The 12,777-nt window shown below is 45.4% G+C and overlaps 1 protein-coding gene and 1 long non-coding RNA gene across 2 annotated transcripts in view; both read left to right on the top strand.

Annotated features, from left to right (window-relative positions):
* LOC311047300 overlaps positions 1–12,777 on the top strand; it is a 63,306-nt gene that overhangs the window by 44,074 nt on the left and 6,455 nt on the right. The window lies entirely within an intron of this gene.
* LOC311044166 (nuclear pore complex protein Nup133-like) lies at positions 3,800–7,105 on the top strand (the record flags this gene model as incomplete). Its single annotated transcript, XM_084055585.1, has 1 exon — positions 3,800–7,105. One exon carries the CDS (start codon positions 3,800–3,802, stop codon positions 7,103–7,105), a length of 3,306 nt encoding a protein of 1,101 aa, XP_083911711.1.

Genomic DNA, 12,777 nt, shown 5'->3' with positions numbered 1-12,777 from the left:
ATGGATGGCCCCCACTTGTGGGGTCGTTGCAACTCTCGCTTATTTGTGGAAGTGAATACGGAACACTTGAGCTATGAGTGGGGGTGCGCCCAGGCTTCCGAGCACGTGGCGGGCTCTTGACTGCACTTCCTGTGTTCATCATATAAACAATGGCAGAAACAGAAGCGGGGACGCAGGAGCCGAAATGGTTCAGTGGAGATAGCATCCTGTTAACGTGGTTAGCTTTCAGCAGGTCCCTCTAGTGAGCGCCAGGCTAATTCAATAGCACGGTGGGATGGGAGAGAGAGAAGGGGAAGAGGGGGAAGGTCAGGGTGGAAGGATGGAGGGTTCTAATCCAATCTGGGCCTGTGTGCATTGCTCCACATACATCATCTGCTGCAGGGAAAGGAGATTGAGAGCAGTTCTGGGGTGCGGTGGATCAATTCAGAAGACTCAGAGCTTTGAATTGAAAGTTCTTTTATTATTTTAGAATTGGGGAAAAAAGGGAGAAAAAATAAACGTTGTTTTAGAGACAGTATGTAACTTAGCCCTGTGTTTACTTTACATAACAAAGCAATACATAAATACATTAGTTTACATAATTTCCCTCTATACCAGCAGTCATCAGCCACTGGAGTAGTGTGGTGGGGTTTACCTGCAGAAACACATTGCCCTCTAGCTGTATTTGGGTGTTTTCACTGTTTGTTTTGGTAGACTTAAAACATCCCTGTCTACCAAAATAAACGGTGCAAACGCCACAATACAGCAAGAGGGCAATGTGTTTCTGTAGGTAAACACCACCACACTACTCCAGTGGCTGATGCTTACCACCTACAAGGCACTCAATAATCTCGCTCCCCCCTACTGCTCCGATTTTCTCGAACCATACTGTATGTCCCCTCCCGTTCCGTACCATACTGTATGTCCCCAAGGCCAAGTACCGTACCTGGGGGGACAGGGCTTTCGCTGTTGCTGCCCCCCCCCCCTGGAATGCAATCCCCAACCACCTCAAAAATGCCCCCTCCCTCCTCTCCTTCAAAACCTCACTCAAAACCCACCTCTTCAAGATAGCTTTTCCCAGCTGAGGTCTGGTTAAGATGCCTCCCCAACCCAGGCTTAACCTTTTATCATTTTAATCTAGCACTTGTCTTTTATTGTTTTTCTTCCTAATAAAGTTGGTTCCTTCTTTTTCTTTATGTCAAGGGATTTTGGGTACTTAGAAAAGCGCTTTTTTAAATCTGAGCTATTATTATTATTATTATGACTGCTGGTATAGAGGGAAATGATGGGTAAAAAAAAAAGTATTTATTGTTTTGTAAACACAGGGCAAACTTACATACTATGCCTTTAAGTGGAAGTGACTGCACTTTTGTCTCAAAAATATAGTCTTGTTATATGTCTTGTTGCTTGTATCTGTGTCATCTTCGTATTTGAAAGCATGTTTGCATATCTACAATGACTACATTAGCTAAACAAAACATACTGTAACATGTGCAGTAATTTTGTTACACGACAAGACACACAAGCACAACTTCGGTGCAGTGTTAATTTTTACAGCAAATTTTCATTTAGTCTTTTGAATAGAATTCCATTCTGTTTTAGTCATATGACTCATCTGAAATGTTTTAGTTTTAGTCCAATTTTAGTTGACAAAAATGCATGTTGGCAGGCCTTGATGGCGTCGTAATGCCTGATTTACACTTGGCTGTGTCTGTGTGCCAAAAATAGCCAATCTACAAGCTCACAACGCGTGTGCGCGCTTGTAGATCCGCTATTTTTTTGTTTGCGAAATTGTCAATATATTTAGTCATAGTTTTAGTCATCATAGCCTCATTTTCATTTAGTTTGTATTTAGTTTTTGTCAGTGAAAAAAGGTAGTCAACAAAAAAAACACACCCTGTGTGAAGAGAGTGGTGCCTTTGATGAGCCCCCTATGATGTTGTCATCAATGTTTGTTTTTTGGACGTACGGACAGACACACAGACAAAGTCAGATATAGGAGTGGTTGGCAAGTCAGATATAGGAGTGGTTGGCACCACTCAAAAATAATTATAGTTTTTTAGTCACCAAAATTAACATTGCTTCGGTGCTGTTTCATAGATCTCCCTACACATAGACGGCATACCTTGAGGCAATGCACAAAGCGTTATGTGTAATAAGAGAAGAGCAAAGGCTGAGCCACTCAAATGAAAATGTGAATTGTGGGCGGCTGCAGTGGCCTTTCTTCTTCTGGTACATGCTAAAACCTTGTGCTCTGGCTCATCCTGGGCAGATGGGAGAGCCTTCTCAGTCGTGTGTGAACTTTCTAATGTCAGACATATGTTTGTTTGTTTGCGTGCAGGCCAGCGTTGCCAGATTTTGTGAGAGAAACAAGCCGGCAGGTCTATGATAACAAGCTCAAAAGAAGCGACTATAGGTTGCATGATCACACACACACATGTGCGCACACAAGCACACGCAGGGGGGTCCCCAGCAGAATTAGTTAAAATATCATCAAAATCAGTTAAACCACTTAAAGTTTAAGTGGTTTAACTGATTTTGATGATATTTTAACTAATTTTTATATAGGGTTTAAGTCTTAAACCCTATATAAATCAGAAAATAGCAGATCTACAAGCTCACAACGCATTGCGATGTGACGCATTGTGAGCTTGTAAATCTGCTATTTTCAAAACATCTTGGAAAATAAAAAAGTTAAAAATATATTTAATAACACATACATGTATTTGATATGGGGGTCCCTGGAACAAAATATATTCAGATGGGGGTCCGCAGACAAATATTAATCCGCATATACATTTTGGGGCAATCTGGGAACCCATTCGATTTTGTCTCTTTTTTTGTGTAGAAACAGGAACTCCATTTGGCTCGTCCCCTTTCTTAGTTCACTTCCTCCCGGGTGCTTCTGTGTTTATTTCTACTACTTTAACACTACCAACACAACAACCATGGGCAGTGGTGCTGACAGATTAATTTGGGGGTCCTTGACATGAAAATGTTTGAGAACCACTGAGTTAAACAACATTAGGAATCAAGCCCAAATAAGCATCTACACTTTAAAAACAAGCCCCCCAAGAACTCTTGGGGGGCTTTACAGGAAAAACAAGCCCAAAGTCTCTTATAATAAGCAGACTTGGCAACGCTGGTGTAGGCTAGAGATGAGCATGGTTTGCTGCAGGGCTGGACAATTTACTACCTCTTAATAATTACTTAATGTTGCTAATGTAGGTTAATCGAATTATCGAGAACCAGGGTTTTTTCTTTTCCATTTTTTTCCTTATATACAGCCTAAACACCCCCACATTTTGTTTTTATAATCGATGAATTGATTAGTCTGATTAACCCCTTAAGCCCGATGTTATACTTTGTTGTACAGTGGTGGCATACAAACATAGCCGATCTACAAGCTCACAATGTTTCGCACCGTGAGCTTGTAGATTTGCTAATTTCATAATAGCTTGTTTAAATAATCGTTCATTAATCCTACTTGAGGAAAAAGGTTTGAAATAGTCGTGATATTGATTTTAAGTCCCTCTCTCTGATTGACTTCTGGTCTGGTCTGACATCACACAGACAGAAACCGTTGCCTAACAACGCTGATTTGCTCAACGCCAGTGTTGTGACGCCAGTCACGTCCATATTTGGGCATAATGCACCCGCCCGCCCTACCAGACGCAGACATACAACTTGCCTTTATAAGGTAGATGGAATTCGAGGCACCCCAGTAGCTCACTGAATACGATTTTTTTCATGGAGTTCTTTTCCGGTCGGTTCTTTTGTTTCACAACTATTAATAACTCATTACAGGATTTTGTAGAGAATGTTCACCCCGTGTGGTGATGGAACCCCGACCGGCTCGGGCCGCACACAGACGTCAGATATGACCGGCAGAAAGAGCATCACCGTTACGCCGTCTGATCGGCTCTTCTCCCCGCGCAGCAGGACGTATCCGGCCGCCGGGTCCACTCCCGCAGAGTCGGTTCCCCTTGAGGTGCGACCTTTCGGCAATTCGACACCTGTCAAAGTCGTGGAGGCGTGGACGACGGCTGTCACTGATGATGACCAGATCTCGGTTAAAGTGGAGGAGAGTGGCTGGGCCTGGATGGTGAGTGGAGGGAGAGTGATCATCTGGAAAATATGCCAGACTGCTGTAGCCAAGATGCCTGTGTGTAAGGATCTGCATCTCCCCAACAGCGAGTTTGACTGCACTGCAGACCGTATCGCCATAGTCTCACCCGGGCCTCTGGAGACGGCCCCGGTCCAGTCCGTCTCTGTCCTGGCAGTGGTAGCGGAAGGAGTGGCTAGGTTCTGGCCCAGCCTGGCCCGCCCGGGCAGCTACACTGACACCGCCCTTGACATGGGAGAACTCTGCAACTTTGTTGTTGCTGTAAACGGTGGAAGTTTCATTGTATGCTCTTCCACGGGCCAGCTGTTGAGAGTGAGTGTGGACTCATCTGGGAGGCTCCAGCACAGAGATCTACAGCAGGGTCACAGGGTGCTGCTGTCCGGCATCAGACACTATGTGTCCCGCCTGTTTGGCATGCGGCCCCCTCCAGTCCTCCAAAGCGTGCTGTGGGCGGGGGAGTCGGGCTGCCTCTACACGCTGATCGGCTCTACACTCAGCAAGTGGGAGGTGGATGAGAACTCTGAGCGGCAGCTCTTCAGCTGGGATGCCGGCCGAGCCCTGACCAAGCACATCGCAGGCGCACTCGAGGAAGAAGTGAATATCACATACCTTGATGTGAAGTCCAGCCAGGCCGGCCAGCTGGTGTTGTTGGCAGCAGTGTGGTGTTGCTCAGACGAGCCACGCCTGGACTACCACTGCCTAGTCACCCTGCAGGATAACGGAGCCACCATCTCTGACCGGTTCTCAGTGGAGTTCACCAAGCACAATCCACCCTTCCGGGATGAGGAGGCCCTCCGTGCTACGAGGTTAGTGCTGCCACTTGCCTCCGGCTGCGCTGCCTTCCTGTACAACGAGGAGCTGGTGTTTGCCTGCTCCGCCGGCACCGGCAAGGGAGGACTGCAGATCCCCTTCAAATCTCCCGGAGACGGTGTGTGTGGCGGGGGCTGCTGCACCAACCTGCCGGTCTTTTTCTCCAAGAACAGCGGCCTTGTTGCTGTGTTAGCCAGGGAGAGTGCCTCCGTTCTGCCTGGGACCATGGAGGACTTGTTGTGCTCCTCCCTGGCAGCCACACCAAAGGCTATTCATTCATCTAAGGCTTCAGCCATGGGGACTCCTGGAGACAAAACCAGGCGCCTCAAAGTGGCGTTCCTGAAGTTCTGTCGTAGTGACGTGGTGGGTGCTCAGATTTTGACAGACGAGCTGTTCCCTGCGGAGGAGGAGGGCGAGCTGGACAGTGTGGTCACCCACATCAGCCTGGACCTGGTGGACGGCTACCCAACCTCTGACCCCCGCTGGGCAGAGTCTGTTCCTGATCAGAGCTCCTCAGGCTTCCCCCAGCTCAAGTCCCTCATCATCCTCCACCAACTAGAGGACAAGATGAAGGCCCACTCCTGCTTCATCGACTTCCTGCTCCGGACGGGTCTCCTGGATCGTCTGAGCCAGGTGATGGTGCGTCTTGCGCCCATGGCCACACGTCTGTTCCTGTGCGAACACGGCGAAAAGCTGCAGGCGGCCGTGGTTCTGAAGAACCACCACACCAAGCACGCCGAGCTGATCAACCGAGCCATCCTGAGTGCTCTGCAGAAGAACAATGCCGTCGTGCCTCCCGGCCTCATGCCCGCAGACGTCTTCTTCAGAGAGGTGTCCCAGATCTCCTCTGTGTTCGAGTGTCTCGTGGAGGAGAGGAGTCTGGAGGAGAAAGAGGTGGTGGTCACCGTCAACAACGTCATCAAGGACATGCTTCAGGCTGCGTGTCACTACAGAGAGTCCAATGCCTCCATGTACAGACCTGCTAGGAATGCTGCCACCGAGCCAGAGTACATTCCATGGACAGCCTCTGGAGGTGCGAGAGGCGTGCGTGGCATCATCTCCCGCCAGTACGAGCTCATCTTGCGCTCGGTCTACCCCCTTGCTGACCCCGAGCTGCGCAGCGTGCTGTGTGAGCAGCTGGTGGTGTTGTTGGACGTCTACTTTGGTGGGTACGTTTCCCAGCTGACCTCCCTGCCGCGCTCCCAGCAGGAACGCTACAGCAGCCTGGAGATGGAATACAATCAGCGCCGCTCCGAGCTGTTGGCCCAACTACTGAAACTGCGTCAGTACCAATGGGTGGCACTCTTGGCCGAGAAATACCGTGACTTTGATACCTTGGTGCAGTTATGTGAACAGACAGACCAGAGCCGTCTGCAGCACTACGTGACCAAGTTTGCTGACCATAACTTTGCAGACTTCCTGTTCCGGTGGTACATGGAGAAGGGGAAGAAGCGAACGTTGTTGTCCCAGCCTAGTGCCCAGAACCAGCAGCTAGCCAACTTCCTGCAAGCCAATCAACATGTCGACAGCTGGCTGCAACATGTCCACATCCAAGACCTCCAGAGTGCCCACAAAACACTGTACAACCAAGCCAGTGAAGAGACACGCTTTGTCAAGAAGAAGACCCTTTTGGCCCTCAGCAAACTGTCTGCTCTGGCTTCTGACGTGCCAGAGGATGCCATGCAGAAACAAGTTCATGACATCCTGGTGCAGGAACACGTCCTCCTATACCAGGAGACTCTGCCCCAACAGCTGCTGGAGGAGAGGCAGATGAACCCCGACGTCATGCCTGTGCTCACTGCTTACAACCTCATCAAACTGTATGTCTGCGATGACAACAGGGGAGCTGACGAACACGACTTCAAAAAGGCCCTGGATCTGCTTGAATACATCGATGAGGAGGATGCTGTGGACACGAACGCTCTCAAATGCCAGATCTTTGGCAAGGCCCTCGCGAAAGACGACTGGTCGTCTGCTGACGGCAACGATAACCCACTGGAAGCAGCCAAAGACAGTGTCTTTGTCAAGATCCTCCTCGAGCTCATACGAGAAGGTGTACCTCTGCAGACTTATCTTCCAGGTGTCAAAGACCTCTTGGACTTGGATGAGCTGGCAAGTCTGAAATCCAAGCCCTCTTTTGAGTTTGTCCTGCGAGCCAATTTTGAACATTACCTTCAAGCCCAGATCTGATCTTCCACCTTTATTCACTGAACTTAAGCTCTTTTCTTTATCGTAAAACCAAAAAACAGCGTGCATCCCCTTCGGGAACAACTCTGACAGACCAATTCAATTGATCACAGTGTATTCTCCACTAGACCCAACTGCTGTAGCTGGTAACATAATGGAGGCAATATTGATCCATGACAAAAAATGTAATAATAATATAGAATTACTGTAACTGAACAATTAACAATGTGACTCTTGCATTATGCTATATGCACCATGAAAAATAAACATCTTTGTGTAGTCACATTTTCAGCCTATTACACATGGGTATCTTTTATGTATCATTGTGCAGTATTTCTAACAGTGAGTGGAAGGAATCTGATCCAACATTGAGGAACCGGAATCGGTCCCATCACATTTGAAACCGTTTCGGGAACGGGCTTTATCACACTGTCAAAGCTGGTATGTGGACTTCACGTCTGCTATACAATTACAATACAAGTGGTTCTCAAACTTGTATTTCAAGCACCATTATCAGAATCAGTTTTATTGACTGATCACGTCCACAATACATACAAGGCATACAGGGGAGCAAAATACCTTTCTCCGCAACGCATGGTGCTTCACATTAAAAAACAATAGACACATTAAAAAAGAGGAAAAGCCTTTTAAAAAGGTTAAAAAGTAGAGAGAGCAGACAACATTCAAAGTGCAATACACTGTAGATACAGTGCTGTACAAGTGCTATTCATCTCTTAGAGTTACTAACCTCACTTCATCCACTCTGTCTCCCGCATTTACTGTCTTTCTGATCACTGCCCTATACAAAATAGAGCAGAAATGCCAAGAAATGTGTGATCTTAAACACTAAAGCCATATTTTGTCCTTGTCCGGTCTGTACTTGTTCCAATAATTGTGTCCCTCTACTTCAAAACTCTTTGCCGAAAACAGCCAATCTACAAGCTTTTGCCAAATATTCCCCTATTATGATATGCCCACAATAGGGACGTTAGGGTTAAAAAAAAGGAAAAAAAAAAAAAAAAGTGAGACCTAGACAGAAATTGAATCTGATAATATGGCTCCGATGAATGACATCAGCTGCAGTATATGATGGGGCTGTGCAATAAGCAATCAATATAATTTTTCACAATTACTGTGTTGAATATCCAGCCCCACGTATCGATCGATGTGTAGACCAGCTGATTTCACACATTAACCCATTACAACCGGGAAAGCATCTGTGTCATTTTAGATTTTAGCTATAGCATCACAGGTTTTTCTTAAAGCTCTTAGGATTTAGAACATTGGTTTAGAACAGTGGTTCAACATGTTTCAAAAATAGCAGATGCAGAGTGGCACAAAGTGACACGCTGTGAGCTTGTACATCTGCTATTTTTGATTGTTTTATAATTTTATAATTCTATTTTGAAAATTAAAGACAATATTTGGAAAATGATGTTTTTTTTTCTCTTCTCGGGGTCCCTGGCACACAACATTCTCAAATGGGGGGTCTGTGGTCATATACTGTGTGCATATATATCAATTTGGGGGTCCTTGACACGAAAAGGTTTGAGAACTACTGATTTAGAAGGCATTTGTAGGTTAAGGGTATGTAAATAGTGCAGCTCCATTGTCTCCTGCTGTAGGAGAAACTCATTGTTCCTCTTGCCAGCCTCCCAGTTTGAAGGGCAACACAAAGACGGCCATAAACATTGCAAGTGATTTGCGAGCGGACCAACGTATTTGCTCTCTCCATGATGAGGCTTTAAAATGTGGTCAGGGCTTTGGTGAAGGTCTGTCTGGACTATTGCGTTGACCTGATTCATTCATGAGTTTGAATAGCTTACCCCTTAAACTTTATTTTGACATCACAGGTTTACAGATTTAAAAGAAAGATGCAGAGGTAAAGAATAGATAATTAGGGTTATATACTGCATGTATAGACTGCATCACAGACAGAAACTATGAGCAATGGCAATATATAAATAAGTGCATTGTAATAGAAAAAAAGAAAGAATGTGTACTAGCAATGTAGAAACACAGTCTATTTCCTCAAAGTTTGACTACACTTTCCATGAATCCCTAACCTTCACTTTGCATGGTGTTTCAATTTGTTTTGGAATAAGCTGCAAATGCATGCATACATATTACTTGACTTCAGGCATGCACCGGAACCCCACAAAAGAGGGTTTGGGACTCATGACCTCAGTATTTCTAAAAGCCTGGCTCCGTTCCTGCATCTGACTCATCGGTTCAGGGACCTTCCCTCTGACACTGTTAAAATTGACATTTAATGCTCAACGCATGAGCTTGGCTCTCAGCCAGGCCCAGAATCTGGAAGTATTTTGCCATGAGATAAAAGGAAACACTGGAATATTCCTTTATTAGTTAAATACTCAAGCATGGATGCGCGTCTAGACAATCTTTCAAATAAAGTTCAAAGACTAGGTCAATAAATAACAGAAATGGCCTACTTGGTTACCTTGGATCATTAGTGGGATTTTGTGTTCAAACCTTCACTAAAGATCATGCCAAAACCTCTAGTTTTGGCTTTTTTTTTTTAGTTTTTGGATTTTGCCTTCGAGCAAATGGAAGATATGTGAAGTTCCACTGTGAAAGAAATGACAAAATTGCCATGAAGGCAACAACTAGAAAAGCAGTACAGCAAGGTCGACTTTCCACATCAGTGTTCTAGCAAGGCTCTAATACAATATAGAACGTATTATTAAAAAAAAAAACCTGATCCCTTTCTCGTCCTCTCTTTTCCTTTTTTTTTCTCCTTTTGTTGCGGAGCTCCAACTCTGCCAGTTTGCGACAGACTCTGTGTGCTCGCTGCTGCGTCAGCGGTCGGCAGGCAGACGGTTACGTCAGCGAGGCCTTTGTGCGGCTCGCTCGCCGCTCCGGGAGTGGATGGATGACGGCAGTTTTCAAGGCCGTTTGTGCTGCCTGCCATTCCCCTCAATCGCTGCTGGGGCCTTTCAGAAGAGAAAGGTCTGACAGACAATGTGGTGCAGTTTCTCAGCCATTCATCCACAGCCCCGTTGAGAGACTCAGACCCCATTGAAGCAGAGATCTCAGACTTCTATTTTATCCCCCTGTCTCTGAACTGTGTTCAAACACACACGAACACGCACACACACACACACACACACACACACACACACACACACACACACACGCACACACACAGGCGTGCACATGCGCGCACATACGCACACACAGATCTATGCCATGGCAACTTTAGAAGTGGAGTATAACGCGTTGTCAAGTAGGGAGCTGTAATGTCAGACTGCCTGTTGGGAAAACAAGTGTCTTTGGTAGACTCAGATCACTGCCTGGAGACTAAAAACACCCTGGACCCTCTCTGCCATGTAAGTACAAAATATCTCCTGGACCTCCTACACCTCAGTTTTTAGCGGTGCCAACCGCTCTACACTTGACTTTGTCCGTCCGTATGTCCGTATGTCCGTTTGTCCGTTTGAGCACGGGCTTTAAACAGCTATAACTCCAGTTCGCAGCATGCCAGCAAGTCCAAATTTGGTATGTGGACTTAGACCACCAATAGGGACGAGCATTGACTGCTGAAGACCCGCCCCGCCCTATTATAGTGCCACCAGGAGGCCCCGCCCCAAAGGCATCGCTTCCTTCACACAGGGTGTGATTTTTTGGTTAGAATACAGTGTATCCCTGTTGGAACCATGGCTTCAAACTAGAGGTGCAACAGTTAATCAAACACATCAAACTAGAGGTGCAACATTTAATCAAACACATCAAATAGAGGTGCAACATTTAATCAAACACATCAAATAGAGGTGCAACATTTAATCAAACACATCAAATAGAGGTGCAACATTTAATCAAACACATCAAATAGAGGTGCAACATTTAATCAAACACATCAAACTAGAGGTGCAACATTTAATTAATTCAGTAACTCACCGGTCGGCAGTGGTGGAAGAAGTACTCACATGTTTTACTCGAGTAAAAGTACTGGCAGTATTTGCATCAAAATATACTTAAAGTACCAAAAGTAAAAGTACTCATTTTGCGCAATATCCTGTTTCACAATTTATCATATGTATAAAAATCACACCCTGTGTGAAGAGAGTGGTGCCTTTGATGAGCCCGTATTGTCATCACCCGTGTTGTCATCAATGTTTGTTTATTGGACATACATACGGACGGACACATGGACAAAGTCAGATATAGGAGTGGTTGGCACCACTCAAAAATGATAAAAACATATTTTTAAAAATAGCAGATGTGATGTGTTGTGTGCTTGCAGATCTGCTATTTTCAAATAGCCAAAATCTTAATGAGGATGAAGTGGTTAATGTATGTTTTTTTTTTATTATCAAAATCTACAAAGTAACTAGTGACTCAATTTTTCAAATAAAAAAAAATGTCTCTGAGATGTAGTGGAGTAGAAGTAAAAGTATTGAAAATTGGAAATACTCCAGTAAAGTACCTCAAAATTGCACAGTACTTGAGTAAATGTACTTAGTTACTTTCCACCACTGCCGGTCGGTTTAGTCCAATCATGCAGATCTCAGGATCCACATGGGATTGGCGTGGATCGCGGATTGATTGATTGAATACTTTATTTACAGTTTGAAAAAAGTACAATTATACAATAATGCTAAAAGGATAACACAAAAAGGCCTGAGGGCTTAATTTGTGGTCCTTTGTATTACATTTATCAAGATATATAAGACATACAGCACAATACTATACAAGAAATCATCAATACTAGGAGCAATACAATAATATTTACAGAAAAAACTGGAGGGTTCTTTTTGGCAAGCTAGAAGACTCAAGACTCAAATTGCAGACAGGTGCTCTTTTATGGCAGTTTTGAAGGAGGGCAGGGAGTCGCACTTTTTGATGGCTGGTGGTATAGGGCTTTCCACGTTTTAGTGGCATAACAGCAGAATGAATTCATCCCTATGTTTGTGCCGAATCTGGGGGGAATGAGATCAGTGGACTTACATGTGACCAGCCTGTGATGTCAGTCGTCCATGACGTGTTTATGACGTATGACCAGATTTTGGTCAAGGTTCCAGCCTAATCTGACCCCTCATTGACTTCCATTATAACATTTTTAGTTACATTTTTCTGAAAATGTAAAACTTTAAAAACGTCAGCCTACTGACAGTGTGCATAGTCATAGTTTGCCAGCACTGATCAGTCCAGCGGTCTGCGAGATTCGCTCCGGACACACACACACACACACACACACACACACACACACACACACACACACACACGGGCACACACACACACACACACACACACACACACACACACACACACACACACACACACACACACACACACACACACACACACACACACACACACACACACACACACACACACACACACACACACACACAGACTGACCCTCTGGCCTATTGCAGAGCCACACCAGCAGAAGAAACCAGTACAGTTACACTGCAAAGATGGAGCAGATAGAACGGCTCCTTTTAGGGTCATTTCCATGGTGTTTGTCTGGTTGAAAAGGAGAAGGTCTGTGGTGTTCTCTGGTGATAACAACAACCTCTCTGGGGGAACTGGGAAGATAACGGCTCACTTGTTACCGTCTCACACACATACTGTACGGTACAGTACAGGCTGCCTCAACCGTCTGTGTCTCGGTCCTGCTGAGTGCTTTATGTGTCATCAAGCTCTGATCT

This window comes from Gymnoscopelus microlampas, assembly GCF_963454915.1.
Source record: "Gymnoscopelus microlampas genome assembly, chromosome: 1".
In the NCBI taxonomy this organism is placed as follows: Eukaryota; Metazoa; Chordata; class Actinopteri; order Myctophiformes; family Myctophidae; genus Gymnoscopelus; species Gymnoscopelus microlampas.
The sequence above is the reverse complement of the archived record's forward strand: the minus strand, read 5'-3'. Positions and strand labels throughout refer to the sequence as shown.